This window comes from Sciurus carolinensis, chromosome 1, assembly GCF_902686445.1.
Source record: "Sciurus carolinensis chromosome 1, mSciCar1.2, whole genome shotgun sequence".
NCBI lineage: Eukaryota > Metazoa > Chordata > Mammalia > Rodentia > Sciuridae > Sciurus > Sciurus carolinensis.
In genome coordinates, this window is record NC_062213.1 from 122,572,827 (window position 1) to 122,592,970 (window position 20,144).

At 42.7% G+C, this 20,144-nt stretch overlaps 1 protein-coding gene and 1 long non-coding RNA gene across 10 annotated transcripts in view; both read left to right on the top strand.

Moving 5' to 3' along the window:
- Positions 1-4,762, top strand: part of LOC124994462 (neuroblastoma breakpoint family member 12-like) — a 48,824-nt gene extending 44,062 nt beyond the window's left edge. For 5 of the 6 annotated variants that reach the window (XM_047566393.1, XM_047566412.1, XM_047566422.1 and 2 more), the window contains 4 exons: positions 691-845; positions 2,203-2,251; positions 3,062-3,225; positions 3,927-4,762. In XM_047566393.1, the coding sequence (XP_047422349.1) occupies positions 691-845; positions 2,203-2,251; positions 3,062-3,225; positions 3,927-3,985 (427 nt within the window). In that variant the 3' untranslated portion in view covers positions 3,986-4,762. The remainder of the gene's footprint in view (positions 1-690; positions 846-2,202; positions 2,252-3,061; positions 3,226-3,926) is intronic. The other variant, XM_047566438.1, reaches the window with a different exon arrangement.
- Positions 4,763-13,072: 8,310 nt separating this feature from the next.
- LOC124993035 (uncharacterized) lies at positions 13,073-19,928 on the top strand. Of its 4 annotated transcripts, XR_007110228.1 has the most exons (6): positions 13,286-14,276; positions 15,268-15,358; positions 15,632-15,678; positions 15,975-16,128; positions 19,025-19,138; positions 19,873-19,928. It is a non-coding gene; the product is annotated as an uncharacterized LOC124993035 (long non-coding RNA). The 4 variants fall into 4 exon arrangements; XR_007110226.1 differs by lacking the exons at positions 19,025-19,138; positions 19,873-19,928 and adding an exon at positions 13,073-13,176 and having other exon boundaries at positions 14,133-14,276; positions 15,975-18,103; XR_007110227.1 differs by lacking the exon at positions 19,873-19,928 and having other exon boundaries at positions 19,025-19,584.
- The last annotated feature ends 216 nt before the right edge of the window (positions 19,929-20,144 follow it).

Consider the following 20,144-nt stretch of genomic DNA (forward strand, 5'->3'; position numbering starts at 1 on the left):
GGAAATGTAGAACATGCTGACTATGTCTGCTTCATCTATTCTGCCAAATAGAAAGTGGGTCTGGTTTTTCATTATCATTCTTCTCTTGATTTCCAGCTTTCATTACTTTTTGAAGTTGAGCAATCTAGAGAAAGTCTGACCAAAGGTGAACTCAAGTCAGGTTTTCCTGCACTCACAGTGAACCATTGTACTCTCCTGTACAAGAAAATTGGAAGGATTCCCTTCTTTTGCTTTCATGCTGAACATGAGTTGTTTGGCTGTAATAACATAGTAGACAATGTGAACTGATCCAGGAAAATTCAAGTTGCATCACAGTATTGAAACAAGGCCTAGAATGGCCATGATCATTTGGAGTCAGTAACACTTCAGGAAACAATTTACTAGAAGCCTGCATGAAAGCGGAATAAAATGCACATAGGGCTGTCTTTGTGGGAAAGCCAAGTCTCCTCGTCAGCATGTTTTCTTGCCAGTGCACTGACCACTTGCTGCCCTCTGTCCAGCTCTGCCCCTCTTCTCCAACTCCCATGAAAGTCACATTCTGGCCTAGGCAGAGGGGTAGATTTGATCCTCCAGTTTGAAGAGATAGCCACTCTTCCTTCTCATGGAGGAACCCAGTCATAACCTGCTGAGCAGTTGTGAAGTCCAGTCTGTTTTTTTAACATTCTTTTCTCCTTACATACTTGGGCTCAGCATGGAGCTCCAAGAGAGTGGGGAAATGGATGAAGTGCTGCTGGACTCACTGGATGAGATGTATTTGACTCCTTCCAGTTGCCACAACTTGCCTGACTCCCACCAACCTCCCAAGAGTCCATCCTCGCTCTCTGAAGAGCACGTGGATGTGGATAGTAAGTACATCACTTCCAAGGAGAATAAGGCTCCTGATGGCTTCCTGGGAAGTCTCCCTCTTCTTTGAACTCAGCCCTCTCCTCTGTGTGGACAGAGGGATCTCCCTGCAGGCAGGTCCTGTAGTTACTTGTTGGTTTCAGTCAAACGGTGGGACCAGGTTTGAAGCACAGACATCAGGTGGGTCATGCTCCTTGCACTCTTCCTGTTTCCAGCCACACCCCTCCTCCTCGGCACTCACTGGCTAATGCAGGATGTGAAGCAATGCAGGCTGGGGTGAGGAGAATAAAGGTGCGCTGACAAGCACTGTTGGTTCTGCCACATGCAGATGCCATGTCTTCTGTTTAACAAACTGTTCTATAGTGGGACCGCTCCTCCATCTGTCCTGCTAAATGTCAAGTCTGAACACTTTTCCTGGGTCTTTCTGTCTGTCCAAGAATTATGATAATTTCACATGTATTTTGGGAGACGGTATCATGGTGCCTGGGTTCTGGACTCCAGTACCATCCTCTCATACCCTGTGTGTGGAATTTTCCCTGATGGGAATGCTACAGCCTCTGACCTGCAAAATCCATAAATGGTCAAGATATCTATGCCCTGGGGAGCACCCAGTATGCTTTGCGTTGATAGACTTTGTATATTCTACCTAAATGTACTGTCAGTAGGTATTCTCATCTGAACCAAAGTGTCTACTACTTTGCCCCTCCAGTAGTAACATTTCACCAGCTGCCCTGGTTTCTACATCACAGTTGAGGCTATCACAAAAGACTACTTGGAAGTATTTCAGTTTGCTTCCATTAAAATGCTAGAATCAGGTGGTAGAAATACCGGTTCATACCAGAACAGTCTGCAGAGAGGAATTTCCCTCTAGTACACTGCCAAAGTCAACCTTGAGATCCTTAAAAGTTCCCAATATTGAGGGAAATGAGGCTCGGGTATTTTAATCCTCTCCTTAGTGAATGGAACTCGTTCTATTTGAGAATTGTGAGGGAGCACAGAGCCACAAACTTGTGAATGACCTTTGTGGAAGAAAGAAAAGTACAGCTAGTGAAATCCATAAGAAGCTGAACACGTATGCAGGGATTAGGAGACCAAAATGCATTTTGACTTTAGCCAATTAAATGAAAAGCAGGCCATAAAAATGATCCACCCAGTCAGAGACATTGTGCATAATGGGTCAGCATATCATCCCAGACCATTTCTTTAAACTCAACATATGAGTTCTTTCAATAGAATTCCCTTAAGTGCTCCTTGGATCTTGCATACATAAATTATGTCTTCTTCTGAGGTAGGCCTCTGTATTGGAGAGAGTGACGTGGAATTATTTAATGATGCCTTCATTTCTGAATATTTTTACAGAATCCCATGACAGTGGGGATGATAATGAAGAGGAGTCACTGGATTTGAGGTAACAATGAATGATCAGGGGCTAGAAAGCATGGGTAAAATAAAGGGGGTTCAGGATTCTAGAAGTATAGAGGATGAGGACAAAATGTAGTAACAGGTTTCTTAACCAAAGGTGTAGTAGGACTCCTGAGTGCAGTGAAGTTGTTGACTCAACCAAAGATGATGGAACCCGTTTGCAAGGCTCTCTTGTTTTCTTTATGGTAATGTACGGTTGAGTCTGATCAAGGGGAACTGAGCAGCATTGGGCACTTCTTGCTATTAAAGAAATGTGGTGTTCTCTTGGTAAGAGCTAACATCAGGGTGAGACCCAAAAATGATTTCTGTAGTGTTGGCCTGAGATCACGGGGAGGTGAGCCATAAGAAGAAAAGTAGACAGAATAAATAGTATATTGTGTCATAATATTGACGTTAAAAGAAGGCAGAATGTATCCGGGACTCGTCCATTCGGGACACTATTGATACCAGACAGCAGTATCTAAAATTCACCGTCACTTACGTAGAGGGTGACCGTGCTATGTTTCTCATTGTGTCCTCCTTGGTCACTGTACCTTATAAGGTGTAGCTGAGACTTCTTCCCCATCAGCTTGTTTTTCTGGCCAATACACAGGGCACTGGTGACTCTCCCTCTCTGTCTCATCCCTTGGCACCTGAACTATGTCCATCAGATGAGAATGGTTTCCTCAGTCATTTTTGAAGGGAGAGACCTGTTTGGGGACTTCCCCCTTCAGCTTTGAATCAGGATCAGCTTTGAATCGGAGGCTGTTGCTTCCAAACCACCTCAAATCCATCTTTTTATTCTTCCCTAACTCAGCAGTCTCCCCCGTGAACTGGAAGAGGAGAAAGAGAAGGACCTGCTGCCAGATGAAAAGTATTTTTTATCCTGTGATCATCCTGATTCATCTGAATCAACAGAACCTCTTACAACCTCTCTTCCATCAGATGAGACCAAAGTCAGCTCTGCTCTGGATAGAGCCAGTGAGTACTCCTATCATATTGCAGACGAATCCAACTCATCTCCCCAGTAAAGTGATCGCCTCCTGGTGTCCAACAGGGCATCTGCTTTTCAAACATCTCTCTCTCTCTCTCCTCTTTTCTAAATTATTTCTAATTTCTCCTGCCAGAATACATCAATTGAAGTATTATACAATCCCTCACATAAACATTCATAATTTTGTGTCCGACAGATGTATCCATTATGTGTTCGGCATACCCAGGAGTTATTTAGTAATAATGCACATATGTTAAATAAGTCGAGGTGTATGTAAGATTTAAAATTTTGCAGCAGCAATTCTTCCCTACTTCTTCTCTTTCCTCTACTTTTCCTTCTATTTTGGTTTTGCTTGACTTTTATACTCTCTTCCCTACTAAAGGCACTGTCTATATCCCTAGTGGCATTATTGCCTTACATAACTAGGAGCTATATGTCGACTATTTCCATTTCTCATGAATGTTTTCAAAAATTGGAAGCGTGCTTGCCTCCTCTCACGTGTATCGGTATTGGATATGTCATAGGCTTTTCAAAATGAAAATATCAGTCTCTATACCCTGGAAATGAATCAAGGACTTGGCTGTGCAAGGCTGCGTTCATATTTTGGTGTCCCTCCTGGGTGAATAGGTGTATTACAGAAGGGTCATAGAAAGTAATAGTTCTTCCTGATTGTGGTTTTTATTTTCAGAGCCACGTCTGGATGCTCGCCTTGAAGTGAAGAACCCTCCCAAGCTCGAGGGTGGTTAGCTCGAAGGCTCAGCTGTTCAAAAGCCTGGGTGTGAGGTGCCTGTCCCCATGGATGCCACCAGCGTCCTGACTGAGAAGATTATCAAGATACAGCAACTCTTGAGCAAACAGAGAATGGCATGCAGAGTCCCTGGCCTTCAAGCTTCGGGTAGAGTGGCAGTCACTACTGTGGCTCTGGGAAGCACTTACCCATTAAAACTCTCTAGCTCTAAGTATGTAGCTCTTTCTACTGTGATTTCTCTTCGCCATTGGTGGTTTCCCACAGCAGCTGGAGACTGTCTGGTCCTACCTCTGTTTTTCATGGTCTTCCACCCTGATGGGCCCTTCCATCTCCATCTCCTGTTTGCGCTCTGAACTCTGCTCTGTTCCCACATCTGCTGTCCTGAAATTCCCTGTACAGACCACGGGAAAGTCAAGCCCGATTGGGGAGCATCCTTTGAGGAGCATCTCTCAGACACATGCTGTCTTCCCTGGAATGACACGCCGTCCAGGCTGTTTGGCCTTCTCTTGCCAGCTTCCTTGCCTCCACTGCCTCTTTCTTCTGGAAACATGGCTTTGCTGAGTCACGGGCGTGTGGCTTCTTCTGGGACCCACCTTGGGAAACAGAACTGAGTCAACCCTGGCTTCTCATCTTGGACTTAGAAAGGCATAGTATGAAAACTGACGAGAAAGAGCCCTGATCACAACACTCAACCTCATTTGGGCTACAGGTGGCTGTTCTCAACTGGTCAGGAGTCATCTTGTCTTCACTCTCTGGCTCACTCCATTTTCAATGACTCCCTTTTTCTACTCACTTCTGATCTACATGGGGAAAACATCCAAGATTCCCTACAGGTTCTTATTCCTGTCTAGCCCAGGTGACCAGAGAACCCCCATGGGCTCTTGTGTTGAAATGGGTGAAACGGCACTCTTTAATGACTCCTGGATGTTTTTTAATTGTTTGCAGAAAACCATGAAAATAAAGATGACAAAGGTCAGGATTCACTGACTTCCAGGTAACAACAAATAGTCTGGGGATAGTCAGAAAGGGTAAGATAAGGGTTTGAGGACGTTCTGAAAGCACAGACCTTGAGGTCAAAATATGTCACGTGTTTCATGAGCAAGGATAAAGAAAGACTGCTGTTTGCAGTGATGATGTTGACTCAGCCCACGTGATGGAGCCCTTTTTCAAGGTTACTTTTTCTCTTTGTGTTACTGATAGAGGGAGTCTAACTAAGGGGTCCTGCACAGTCAGTGTTGGGTACTTCTTCCCCTTAGAGCATTCAGTTGTTATCTTTGTGAGTTCTGGAATCAGGATTAGAGGCACACCGTCTTTCTACCCTCATGGCCTGAGATCCTGGACGGGTATGCCTTAGCAAGATAAGTAGAAAGATGAGGAGGAAATGGGATTATATCAAAAAATGGATAGAAACAGTTCCAGAAGGCACAAGTTCTCTGGCACTCTGTAATACAGCAGTGTGTATTCACTGGCCAGCTACGTGTCGGTGTCAACATGAGTCACGCACAACGTTGACCCACTGTTATGTTTCTTATTTTGTGCCCCCTCTGTGACTGTGCCAAATAGGTGGAGTGGAGCCTCCTTGGCATCAGCTCGTTATCTGGCCGGTGTAGTGAGCACTGGTGTCTTTCCCTTTCTCTACTACCATGTCACCTGAAGTCAGTCCATCAGATGAGAATGGTTTCTTGATCAGTTTTGAAGGCAGGGCCCTTGTCGTGGGACTGTGCTCTTCAGCTTTGAATCAGGTGCAGGGCAAGGCCCTGACTTCTACACCATCTCGGTTTCACCTGTTGTTCTTTCCTTTCTCAGCATTCTCAACAGGGAACTGCTGGAGGAGAAGGAGAATGACCTCCTGCCAGATGAAAAGTATTTTTCATCCTGTGGTCATCCTGATTCATCTGAATCAACAGTACCTCTTGGAACCTCTCTTCTCACATTGGATGAGACTAAAGTCATCTCGGCTCTGGATGCAGCCAGTGAGTACTCCTATCATATTGCAGATGAATTCAGCTATCTCCCCAGTAATTTGATTAGCTCCTGGTGTCTTAACAGGGCATCTGCTTTTCAAACATCTCTCTCTCTCTCTCTCTCTCTCCCCTCCTTTGTAAATTATTTCTAATTTCTTCTGCCAGAACATGTCAATTAAAGTGTCATACACTCCGTCTCATAAACATTCATAATTTTATGTCCATCAGACATATCCATTAAGTGTTCGGCGGCACACCCAGGAGTTATTTAGTAATAATACACATATGTAAAATAAATTGAGGTGTATTAAGATTTAAAATTTTGCAGCACTGATTCTCCCCTAGTTCTTCTCTTTCCTCTACTTTTCCTTCTGTTTTGGTTTTGCTTGACTTTTATAGTCTATTCCCTACTAAAAGCACTGCCTATATCCCTCGAGGTATTATTGCCTTACATAAATAGGAGCTATATGTCGACTTATTTCCATTTAACATGAATGTTTTAAAAAATTGGAAGTATGCTTGCTTCCTCTCAAGTGTATCAGTATTGGATATGTCAGAGGCATTTAAAAAATGAAAATATCAGTCTCTATGCCATGCATATGAATCTAGGACTTGGTTGTGCAAGGCTGCTTTCTTGATTTGATGTCCCTCTTGGGTGAATAGGTGTGTCACAGAAGGGTCATAGAAACTAATAGTTCCTGCTTGTGGTTTTTATTTTCAGAGCCACGTCTGGATGCTTGCCTTGAAGTGAAGAACCCTCCCAAGTGTGAGAGTGGTGAGCTTGAAGGCTCAGTTGTGAAAACACCTGGGTTTCTGGTGCCTGTACTTATCGATGCCACCAGTGACCTGACTGAGAAGATTATCAGTAGAAAGCAACTCTTGAGCAAGCGGAGAATAGCATGCAGATTTTCTGGCCTTCATGCTTCGGGTAGAATGGTGATGACTTCTGTGGCTCTGGGAAGCACTTACCCATTTTTGCTCTCTAGCTCTAAGTATGTAACTCTTTCTACTGTGATTTCTCTTCGCCATTGGTGGTTTCCCACAGCACCTGGAGACTGTCTGGTCCTACCTCTGTTTTTCATTGTCTTCCACCCTGATGGGCCCTTCCATCTCCAGCTCCTGTTTGCGCTCTGAACTCTGCTCTGTTCCCACATCTGCTGTCCCGATATTCTCTGTAGCGACCACAGGAAAGTCCAGCCTGATTGGGGTCCTAATCCTTTGAGGAGCATCTCTCAGACACATGCTGTCTTCCCTGGAATGACACACCGTCTAGGCTGTTTGGCCTTCTCTTGCCAGCTTCCTTGCCTCCACCGCCTCTTTCTTCTGGAAACGAGGCTTTGCCGAGTCCCGGGCATGTGGCTCCTTCTGGGACCCTCCTTGGGAAGGAGACTGAGTCAACCCTGGCTTATCCTCTTGGACATACAGAGAATAGCGTGAACACTGAGGAGGAAGAGCCCTAGTTACAACCACTGAACTTCATTTGGGCTATAGGTGGCAGGCAGTCCCCAGCTGGCCTGGGGTCGTTTTGTCTTGCCTCCTTGGCTCTCTCCATTTTCAACGAGTCTCATTTTGTACTCATTCCTGACCTCCATGGGAATAACTTCCAGGATGCCCTGCAGGTTCTGATTCCTGTCTAACCAGGGTGACCGAGGAACCCTCGCGGGCTCTTGTGTTGAAATGGGTGAAATGGCACTGATCACTGACTTCTGGATGTTTTTGAACTGTTTGCAGGGAGCCATGAAAAGAAAGACGATCAAGAGCAAGATTCACTGAATTCCCGGTAATGACAAATAGTCTGGGGAGAGCAAGAGAGGGTCACATAAGGGCTCGGGGATGATCTGAAAGTATAGACCATGAGGTCAAAAGTAGCCATGTGTTTCATGATCGAATGCAAAGAAAGACTTCTGTTTGCAGCGATTCAGTTGACTCAGCCCACTGTGATGGAGCCCCGTAGCAAGGTCATCTTTTCTCTCTGTGTTACAGAGAGAGGGAGTCTAACTAAGGGGTACCGCACAGTCAGCGTTGGGCACTCCTTTCCCTTAAAGCAATCAGTTGTTTTCTCTGTAAGTTCTGGAATCGGGATTAGAGGCATACCATCTTTCTACACTCCTGTCCTGAGATCATGGACAGGTATGCCTTAGCAGGATAAGTAGAAAGACCAAGAAAAAGAGTGGGTGGAAACTGTTGTAGAAGGCACAAGTTCTCTTGCTCTGTACAATTCAGCAGGCAGTGTTCTCTGGCCAGCTCTGTGTAAGTCTCAACGTGGGTCACGCACAAGGTTGACCCACTGGTGTGATTCTTTATTTTGTGCTCCCTTGGTGACTGCTCCTGATGGGCGGAGTTGAGCTTCCTTCCCCTTCCGCTTGCTACCCGGCTGGTACATGGGCACGGGTGGTTCTCCCTTTCTCTCATGCCATGGCACCTGAACTCTGTCCATCGGATGAGAATGGTGTCCTTGATCGTTTTTGAAGGCAGGGCCCTTGTTGTGAGACTCGGCTCTTCAGCTTTGAATCAGGGCCGGGGTGAGGCCTTGGCTTCTAAACCATCTTGATTTCATCTCTTGGTTTTTCCCTGTCTCAACAGTGGACTGCAGGAGGAGAAGGAGCATGACCCCCTGCCAGATGCAAAGTATTTTCCATCCTGGGGTCATCCTGATTCATCTGACTCAACAGAACTTCTTGGAACTGCTGTTTCCCCATCAGATGAGACTAAAGTCAACTCTGCTCTGGATGGAACCAGTGAGTGCTCCTACCATATTGTACACGAATCCAACTCATCTCCCCGGGGTAGGGATTGCGTGCTGCTGACTCACAGGGCATCTGCTCTTCAAACATATCTCTCACTCTCCTGTGTTCCCAATTATTTCTAATTTCTGCTGGGCAGAATATCAGTTAAACTGTGATCCAGTCCCTCCCATAAACATACATAATTTTGTGTTCATCAGGTACCTCGTTCCTACGTGAGGCATATGTAGTAGTTGTTTAGTAGTAATGCGTCTATGTAAAGTAAGTGTAAGAATTGTATGTGAGATTTAAAATTTGCCAGTGATGATTCTTCCCTGGTTCTTGTCAGTGATGATTCTTCCCTGGTTCTTGTCTTTTGTATCGTTTTCCTATAGATGGCAGGAACTGCTGAGCATACATTAGTCTGTTGCCATCTTCTTCTGGAGCTTCCATGGTGGGTGTGCTGTTGAGTCACACCTCCACTTCTCTCTGACAAGGCTTCTCCTGTCACTATTTTCCCATGCACCTGCTAAGTTCAGCCCCCTGGCTCAGTCCCTACATTTCCTCTTGCTCCCTGCCCCCAGAGGCCTGAACTGGACACTGACACTGGCTCTGACCCACTCTTCTCTTGTCAGGAACTTTCTCTCTCTCTTTTTTTTTTTTTTGGTGATACTTCACATTTTGATCAGCTTTTAAATTATTTTCTTAGTACAGGGGAATTGAACCCAGGTCCTTCTGTGTGGTAAGAAGCATGCATTGAACTGTGTGCCAGCCCTTGATCAATATTTTTACATATACCTTTATATCTGTGTGTGTGTGTATGATTTTGTGTATATTTAAGTTTCACTACAAATTATTGTACTTGATGGCACATAGGACATTATACTCAAATCGATTCATAAAATTATACTTTAGAAGTTTTTAAGCTGGAAGTTTTATTTGTTTGGAATACCTGTCCTTCAAAGAAACATTTTCTGTTCTGAATTATAGGAACGTGTCTATCTAAGTGGTTTGTTGGCTTTTTCATGTGGCGTATGTATGCGGATGATATGAGAGGGAGGTCCTGCTGCCTTGGATCTCGTGTGGTCAAGACTAGACGGTGCATGATTTGTGCAGTGTTGGAGGTGTTCTTATCACTGTGATTGTCTTCACTCCCTAGATTCAGTTTCTTTCTCTTCAGTTTGGAATATTGGCATGAATTCTCTAACTCTGGTCCTCCACAGCTCTTCTTTCTTCTCTCCTGACTTAGATACTGTCATTGTCACCAGTTCAGTGGTAAACATGACAACTAAAGGGCTTGGACGGCATGAAGGAAAATTCTTAGTGCAAATCACTGTTGGTCCTCTGTGAGTGTGTGATGTGAATTCAGAAAATTTTCTCTGTGTGCCGCAAAGCCTTCAGTCCTATTCATTGAATCTTCTCTGACTGCCTTTCTTCTCGTTCTTACCGCAGTTGTGCTGTTGCTCTGTTTGCATCATTGCCCTGTAGTTCCTCCATTGTGCTCTCTTAAATGTGCTCTCTATCCAGCTGGTTTACTTGTCTGTGCCTTTTCTACCCAGAAAAATTTTCATATTTGTAATAATACTTGACCTAAATAGCCCACTTATCAATAAAGACAAAATTTGCCCCTTGGCAAAGTTTATCATTATGCAATGATTTAAGAAAGATCATAAAATTAAAGAAACCCAAAGGTCTCTATGAACTTGAACCACCCTGCAGTTTTGAAGGCTGCCTTTCTTGATCCTGGGCTCTTTCACTGTCTCTTTGTATTGGCAGGAACTGAGGATGTTATCATAAATAACAGCAAATCCAAAAAAAAAAAAAAAATAACAGCAGATCCTTTCTTATTGTGGTTTTCTTTTTAGAGCTGGATTTGGATGCTCCTCCAGGAATGAAGAACTCTCCCGCAAAAATTCTCAACAAAATTTTAGCAAATCGCATACAAATATATATTAAAAAGATAGTGCACCACGATCAAGTGGGTTTTATCCCAGGGATGCAAGGTTGGTTCAACATTCGGAAATCAATAAATGTCATTCACCATATCAACAGACTTAAAGTTAAGAATCACATGATTATTTCAATAGATGCAGAAAAAACATTCGATAAAATACAGCATCCCTTCATGCTCAAAACACTAGAAAAAATTGGGGTAGTGGGAACATTCCTTAACATTATAAAGGCAATCTACGCTAAGCCCATGGCTAATATCATTCTAAATGGTGAAAAACTGAAAGCGTTCCCCCTAAAAACTGGAACAAGGCAGGGATGCCCTCTTTCACCGCTTCTATTCAACATCGTCCTTGAGACTCTAGCCAGAGCAATCAGACAAACCAAAGAAATTAAAGGGATACAAATAGGAAAAGAAGAACTCAAACTATCCCTGTTCGCTGATGACATGATTATATATTTAGAGGAACCTGGAAATTCCACCAGAAAACTTTTAGAACTCATAAGTGAATTCAGTAAAGTAGCAGGTTACAAGATCAATGCTCATAAATCCAATGCATTTTTATACATAAGTGATGAATCTTCAGAAAGAGAAATTAGGAAAACTACCCCATTCACAATAGCATCGAAAAAAATAAAATACTTGGGAATCAATCTCACAAAAGAGGTGAAAGACCTCTACAATGAGAACTACAGAACACTAAAGAAAGAAATTAAAGAACACCTTAGAAGATGGAAAGATCTCCCATGTTCCTGGATAGGCAGAATTAATATTGTCAAAATGGCTATACTACCTAAAGTGCTATACAGATTCAATGCAATTCCTATTAAAATCCCAATGATGTACCTTGCAGAAATAGAGCAAGCAATTATGAAATTCATCTGGAAGAATAAAAAACCTAGAATAGCTAAAGCAATCCTCAGTAGCAAGAGCGAAGCAGGGGGTATTGCAATACCAGATCTTCAACTCTACTACAAAGCAATAGTAACAAAAACGGCATGGTATTGGTACCAAAATAGACAGGTAGATCAATGGTACAGAATAGAGGACATGGACACAAACCCAAATAAATACAATTTTCTCATACTAGACAAAGGTTCCAAAAATATGCAATGGAGGAAAGATAGCCTCTTCAACAAATGGTGCTGGGAAAACTGGAAAACCATATGCAATAGAATGAAATTAAACCCCTATCTCTCACCCTACACAAAACTCAACTCAAAATGGATCAAGGACCTCGGAATCAGACCAGAGACCCTGCATCTTATAGAAGAAAAAGTAGGTCCAAATCTTCAACTTGTTGGCTTAGGATCAGACTTCCTTAACAGGACTCCCATAGCACAAGAAATAAAAGCAAGAATCAACAACTGGGATAGATTCAAACTAAAAAGCTTTCTCTCAGCAAAGGAAACTATCAGAAATGTGAAGAGAGAGCCTACAGAGTGGGAGAATATCTTTGCCAACCATACCTCAGATAGAGAGCTAATTTCCAGAATCTATAAAGAACTCAAAAAACTCTACACCAAGAATACAAATAATCCAATCAACAAATGGGCTAAGGAAATGAACAGACACTTCACAGAAGAAGATGTACAAGTAATCAACAGATATATGAAAAAATGTTCAACATCCCTAGTAATAAGGGAAATGCAAATCAAAACTACCCTAAGATTTCATCTCACCCCAATTAGAATGGCGATTATCAAGAATACAAGCAGCAATAGGTGTTGGCGAGGATGTGATGAAAAAGGAACACTCATACATTGCTGGTGGGGTTGCAAATTAGTGCAGCCACTCTGGAAAGCAGTGTGGAGATTCCTCAGAAAGCTTGGAATGGAAACACCATTTGACCCAGCTATCCCACTCCTTGGCCTATACCCAAAGGACTTAAAATCAGCATACTACAGAGATACAGCCACATCAATGTTCATTGCTGCTCAATTCACCATAGCCAGATTGTGGAACCAACCTAGATGCCCTTCAGTTGATGAATGGATAAAGAAACTGTGGCATATTTATACAATGGACTATTACTCCGCAATGAAGAATGATAAAATTATGGCATTTGTAGGCAAATGGACGAAATTGGAGAATATCATGCTAAGTGAGATAAGCCAATCTCAAAAAACTAAAGGACGAATGATCTCGCTGATAAGCAGATGAGGACATATAATGGGGGGTGGGAGGGGTTAGCATTAGGTTTAGGGTTAGGTTTAGGGTTAGGGATAAGGAGAGTGGTAAGAATGAAGGAAAGAAGGACTGTATAGAGGGAAAAGAGGGGTGGGAGGGGTGGGGGGGAAGGGAAAAAAATAAACATCATTGCCCTATGTAAAAAAAAAAAAAAAAAAAAAAAAAAAGAACTCTCCCAAGCTGGCGGGTGCTGCTACTGATGGATCCTTTGCCAAGAAGCATGCACAACATGTCATAGGTCTTATTGGTGACTATAGTCTCTCAGAGAGCAGATTGAGCAGGGGAAAGAGCTGGCCCAAAAGAGCCTGTCTCTCCTGAGACCCACATGCAACTTCCTGGGCCTTGAAACTCAGAGCTCAGAGGTAGTCACACATGCAGTTCTTGGGTTCACCCTTTCTTTGTGTCCTTTGTCCTTGATTGTACTTCCTTCTCCACATTTATTTCTGTGGCCTGCATCTCCCAGTGACAGAGAAAGCATCTTCCAATTATTCTAACCATGCCCTTGCTTCCCTATCTCCTGATTCATTCTAAGTTCTACTCTGTTGTAGATAAGGCCAATTAGCTATCCTCCCTCAGAGCCACAGAGATGTATGTGCAGTGTTGTCACCATCCTCAGTAGAGCATTTGTTAAGTGTTGCTGTCCATGTGGTGTTGAAATCAGCACCCTCTGATAGTTTATTATTTATTACCGTCATGCTGGCTCATGTGGACAGATTAAAATGAATCAGATGGACAGATACTGAGGGATTTGCATCCATAAAGACCTGGTGTATAGAAAGAGTAAGAACCTGGCTACCACAGGATTTCTTTTTTACCAGGGAGCAATGGGAGGGAAGCAGTCTACAGTGCTTCTCAGTGTGCTTCTCTGCTGAGCGATGACAAGGGCCAGTGGCTCTGCTCTCTCAGCCACCAGAGACCCATGGCTGTATAGACACAGCCTTGCCTCCAAGAAACCCCCACCCCAGGGCAAGACACGGGTCCCTGTTGATAAAGCAACTGAGGGGCCACAAGCCCAGTGTGAGAAGCCACATCTTGTGCCTTGAGTACACTGATGCAGAAGGGTCTTTTATTTTCAGGCAGGTAATAGGTTCATAGAGGACATGACATGGGAATGAGCTTTGTCAGCCTTACATAGGCATTCCAGGTAAAGGGAGCTGCACTTCAGTCCTGGGACCTCAGAGGGATGAGCCAGGGTTCAAGCAGCCCATGCTTGTGTCTCACTTGCAAAGGAAGTTTGAGTTTTGTGCAGGTCTAGTGTCCTGAGCCCTGAGATATCTAGGCTTCAGTGATGTCCATGGCTACCTTCCCCTTCCCATAGGAACCGGGCAACAAACGTGTCCTTGAGCTACGAAGCAGCACCAGTGCCCTGCACCACACTCTAGAGGAGGCAGCCTCCCTCTTGACCATGTTCTGGCAAGCATCTTTACCAAGCTTCCTTGGCCCTGGGCCACCTAGCAATGTGGTAAGAGGCCAGTTCATCTTGTGTACAAGCCCTGTTCTCCTGCCCCATAAGATTCTGTATTCTCAGTTCCAGAGTTTTCTGAGGGTGAGGAGCCACATGAATTGTTAGAAAGTGCTGGACTTTAGTGGAACATCCTGAGGGAGACACCTGATGCATAGTGGCTGCTGTCAGTGAAGCTCTGATTACATTACTTCCTCCTCACACCCCAATGCCCAAGATAATAATTCAAAGAGAAGGAAAAAAAAAAAAAACATGGAGAGACACAGACATAGACACCCTGGTAATCCATAAGTGTCTACTTCCAAAAATTCTGAAGTTTGACTGAGCTGAAATTCAGGGGCCTTGGAAGCTTCTCCAGTCCTCAGGGCTGCTTGGTCAAAAGATGAGAGGATATCACTATGAGCCTGCAGTTCCTTTTGGTCATATCCTAGAATCCCAACACACCTTTGAAATGGTCATATTTGCCAGTATTGGGGAAATGCAGACCCCCTAAGGAATTGTTCAATAATAGGCTGGCTTTAATTGCCAGCCCTGGGATGGACTAGTTTCTAGGTCCTCTCCCCAGTTTCAAGTTCCACATTGATGTTGCTGTTATGTACGGTCTTCCGGGCAGCCCTGTGTCCCAGGCAGAGTATCTCTGAAATTCCAAGTCCTGTATGGATAGGGCGAGATAAAACTTGTACAAGGGCTGAGTTGGAGGTCTTGTTCACAGTTGGGAGTTTCCTACAGGTCTGGGGTCAGGGTGTCTTTGACCACAGGAATGTAGGCCTGTGCTAGTCTGATTGGAGGCTTTGAGGTTCTCAGCAATCCCACCTGTGGTCTCTATATCAACTGTTCTGATCTGGACAATTGAGATGCTGTAATGGAGAGAAGTCAGGCTAGGGAGTGTTGAGAAGACTGTAGAGTTCTGCTTCCAGTTGGTAGGAACCACAAAGCACAGTGTACATTCGGTCTGCAGAGTGTTGTCTGAGAGCCTGTCCCTCTTCCCCAGGGTGAATCGGAACTCCTTCAGAGCACAGTGGAGTGCCTGAAATCCCTCCAGCAGGACAAGAGGAGGATGGAGAATTTCATCATCAACCAACGTAGGTGCCCCTGAGCCGTGGAGCAGCAGAGGAAAGGGTGGTCTTGCACATGCCCCACTTGTGGCACAGGAATGTTGGGAGGGGAGAGTGTGATGCACTGGACCCAACCCTCCTGTGCCATGAGTAATTGCGGATGCAGAGGGAGAGAGGGAGGGAAGGGTCAGCAAGAGACCATGACTGAGGGGACAGAAGAAAGTCCTTTATAAGACACACGTCCAGCAACTAGGGCCCAAGTGGTAATTCCTGCTTTGTGGGACCCTTTTGTGGTTTCAGTGACCAGGACACACGGTATTCTCCAACAAGCGAAGAAGAATCTGAAGGTAAGGAAACGGTTGTACCCTTCACAGTCACAGAGCCTGCTTCAAACACATCACCATCTGTCACAGAGTGTATTTGCAACATTTCAGTTTCAGCATAAGAGTTTCTTTCAATAAATAGGTACTATAGATATCTGGCAGAATGTATGTGCTTAATAAAAAATAAATAAATAAATAAATAAATAAATATGAGTTTTTAAGACCTTAAAACTAAATTCGGAAGTGCTACCATACTTAGAAATAGCCAGTGGATCTAATTGTTTATTTTATGACCGTGTTATTTTGTTTCTTTGTTTAAGGGTTTTAAAAAGCTGAGCCAACCATGACCGACAACACCCAGACTAACAATGTCATCAAGAAGAATGACACCAAATCCATCAGTTCCTGGGATTTGGTTTTCAATTTAAACAGAGCCATTGCCAAGGACATTGATGTTAAAGTCATTTTTTCAAAGTATGGGAAAATAGTTGGATGCTCGGTTCACCAAGGTTACACATTTGTACAGTACATGAGTGAGTGGCGCGTGAGAGCTGAGGTGGCTGCAGTGGAAAATGCCAGCATCATCTCGGGTCAACCGCTTAGTAAGCCGTGTTCACTTTCAGATTGCAGAGTTAGGTCCTCTCTGCTCACATCTGCATGATTTCATCTTTGAAAGCCAGCACCATCATAGAATCTTTTTCTTTGACCAGGTATAGAGCTTGAGTATTTATAGCCATGTCGTTTCCTTGCTCTCACTGTTTTGCATGTAGGTATCATGTTTTCTGTGCTAATTTATCAACTTGAGATCAAGGCTGCTTTGAAATAGGTGTTACTTCTACCAGTCTTAACAGAACCAGGCCAATAATAAATTTGCATCACATGTAACTTTTCTTTTCCTTGAAATGGTGTGTATTTTCCAGGAAATAGTGTACTAAGTAAAACAACTTTGCTTATTATATTTCCTCAGAGTGACTACTTATTTTCCTTATTTTCAATTTTTATTTTTGGGAAGGAAAAGTAAAATGTAGTAAAAGGAAGCAAACTTTGTAGAACTGAAAAAGACTGGTAATTCATTCTTTCATATGTATTTAGAAGTCTTATATATCACACCTGTTCAATCATTACAATAATCAGATATGTGCCTAATGTCCAAGGAATAATATTGCAGTTTGTTCAGAGAGAATATTATAGTCTGAAGTAAAATTCCAGGTCAGGAGAAAATATTTTGTAATTAATGTACAGGTAAAAAGTAAAAATTGGATAGTCTGTAGATGTTTTTTCCCCCATGTGGAAAAATACAATCACTGTATCAGTGATTCCCTAAATTGCATCTCTTCCTGTCCAGATTCATATCTCATACTGATTATTCCACAACATCTACTTTTGATATTTAACAGGCATCTCAGAACATACTTCTCCATTTTCCACACTCCACCCTGCTTCACCCCAAACTTCTTTATCACAATAAATGGAATCCCTATGAATTCTCTAATTCAAATAAAAACCTCGCTTTCAATCTGGATTCTTCCCTTCCCTTCCCCCTACATTCCAAATATAATCCATAATCAAATGTGTTTGCCAGTAGATCCCAAACCCAGCCGCCTTCTAAGTTTGCAATGAAGGCCAGCTCAGGCAGGCCTCCATCTCATATCGGTGGACTACTGGGAGAATCCCCTCACTTTTCTCTTTCCACTCTTGCCAGTGCCTTTTAAAAACACGAATTAGATTATGCCTGGTTCTAGACCTTATCTCACAGAATCAGAAGTGTGTTTTATAGTACACCTACAGTGCCCTACCATCACATCCTCAGTCTCCTCTCTGCCTTCCTGTGCCATTCTGGTAAGGCTGTCCACCAGGGTGAGCCTCAAGCCTTCCAGATTGTTCCTACTTTCAGTGGCTTTGGACTTGCTAGTTCCTCTGCTGGTTGTTTGCTACCTGATTTACTGAATGCTGTGCTCAATATTTACCACCAAAGGAGGCTGTTCCTGATTGGTCTATCTACATAAAGTCGCCTTCTGACCCATCGCCTTCACTGTATGTGCTGTGATTCAACTCCTCATCCTTTGCAGCCCTTTTTTGTGTATGACTGTATACTTTAATGTTTATGTGACCTCTGTCTTGTTCACATACTTAAAGCCAAAGGACCACATAAAACAAACAAAAGTATTGAGCTGTCAAGCATGCAGAGTGTTAAAGGATATTGTGCGCAATATCCAATTTTATAAAATAGTTAGAAAAATGCTTCAGAAGTCATGGAACTCATAAAAATGTGAATTAAGTCTAAGAAGTAGATTTTGAGAAAAAGTACAAAAGATATTTTACATACGTAGCTGGTATTGTGAACCCAAAAGTAATCATTATAAGAATATAATTTTTATTTACCTTACTCTTGTTCAGGTTTTCATATCTTAAAGATAATGCTTTTCATTAGTTTTCCGTTTCTGTTTTCTGTTATGTCTTCTTTTTGCTTATTTACCTTGATCTTCTGCCTTTCTTGTTTTTTCTAAGTTGAAATTCTTATTTCAAAGCCACATTCAAGCCAATTTCAGTGAAAACTCCACTTATTGCCTGTACCTTGATTGTTATGAACTAGCAGATCCTCGTGGAAATGTATTTAGCTATTTCTGATTTTAAATAATAATCATAAGTGTAAAGTCTGTTAAAAGTCTGGTGCACTTTTAAATGATCTACAGCTAAATTTCTAGAGTTCCATTCCCTGTACCACTCAGCTGATCATTATCTTTCTCCTGAATAATGCGATAAACAGCCACATCAAAACATTTTGTCTCTTAATTTAGTTCCTGAAAAAAAGGCTAACACCATATCGCTTTGATTTGAGAGGCGCTTAGTTAAACTGCAACAATAATAAAATGCCATTTCTCATGCTTCCTCATTCCTTCTGGATCCTCTTAGTTCTGTCCTCAGAACAGTCTCTGGAGCATATCTCTAAATCAGCCATAATCGCACTTTGTGCCCAAATACCAGTATTGAACTCAGGGCACCCAGACATTGAGCCACATCCCCAACCCTCTTTTGTATGTTATTTAGAGACAGGGTCTCACTGAGTTGCTTAGTGCCTCGCCATTGCTGAGGCTGGCTTTGAACTTGAGAGCCTCCAGTCTCAACCTCCTGAGGTGCTGGGATTACAGGTGTGTGCCACCATGCCTAGCTAAATACTTTATTCTTTTATTTGAAATCCAGTTTATCATTTCTATTATCTAAGCCGAATGACTTTTCATACAAAACAAACGCTTGACAATTTAACTAACAGCTTTTCCTTTCAGACCCAATGTTCAAATAATGCCCTCCTTTTCTTAAACCATGTCACCAGAAGTTCAGGCAAAGGCTTATCTCCGGTTTCTCCCTACAGGAAGTTATGTCCTCAATCAAGCCCTGAAGTACGGCCTCAATCTCCAGCTAGTGTAGGCATTTCAGGCCTCAAATACTTTACCTTTGTGGTGACTTGGACAAAACTTCAGTTCAGGTAAATCCCAATTGTTCTTGAATTTTTTTTTTTTTTGAGTCTCAAACCTTTCATGATTTTCTGGCCTCATGAAATCATATGTGCCCTTGATGTGAAGCGGATTGATCCTGAATAAAATAATAATTATAACATAAAATCAATACTAGCTTCATGTATCACAGTTTAAGAGTGGGAAGGAACTAATATTGATTAAGCCATACACTGGTTCAGTTAGCTTTATTTCTTTTGATTTTTAGTTATGTATATTCATGTATCACCTGCTGATTAGGAAAGTCTTTTACTATCACTATGTACTTAAAATATTTTTCTGTAATTTAGATAGCAAATGTCATTAGTATTAGGAAAAATTTAACATAGTGAGTTCTTAAAGCTTCATGGAAATTGTAGATATATCCTTCAAATAGGAATCCGTTTTGTCCAAGATTTATTAAATGGCAAATGTTATTAGTAGCCATTTTGATGGTGCAAATAAAGGGACCACTGATAGGTCATCAGCTGGTGAGTGGTATGTGGAAATGTCTTTTAGCATAAGAATAACCCAGAAGTTTGTTGGACAGATGAGTGTGATTGATACAAAGTAGAAAGAGGCATGTGTGTTGGTTGTCTACTCAAGAGTGTTCAGGTGTTTTTAGTCAGCTTTTTTTGCTGCTGTGATTAAAGCACCTGGTCAGAACAATAGACGAGTAGGAAAGGTTTATTTGAGGACTCATGGTTTCAAAGGTCTCAATCCACAGACAGCAGGCTCCATTCCTCGAGACTGGAGGGGAGGCAGAACATCATGGTGAAAGAGTGTGGCAGAGAGAAGCAACTCGCATGACGACCAGGAAGCAGAGTCTCCACTCTCCAGACAGAAAATATATACTCCCTAGCCATGCCCCCAGTGAACCACTTCCTCCAACCACAGCCCACCTGCCTTCAGTTACCACTCAGTTAATCCCATCAGGGATTAATTCACTGATTACATTAAGGGTATAACCCAATCATTTTGTCTCCAAACTTTCTTGCA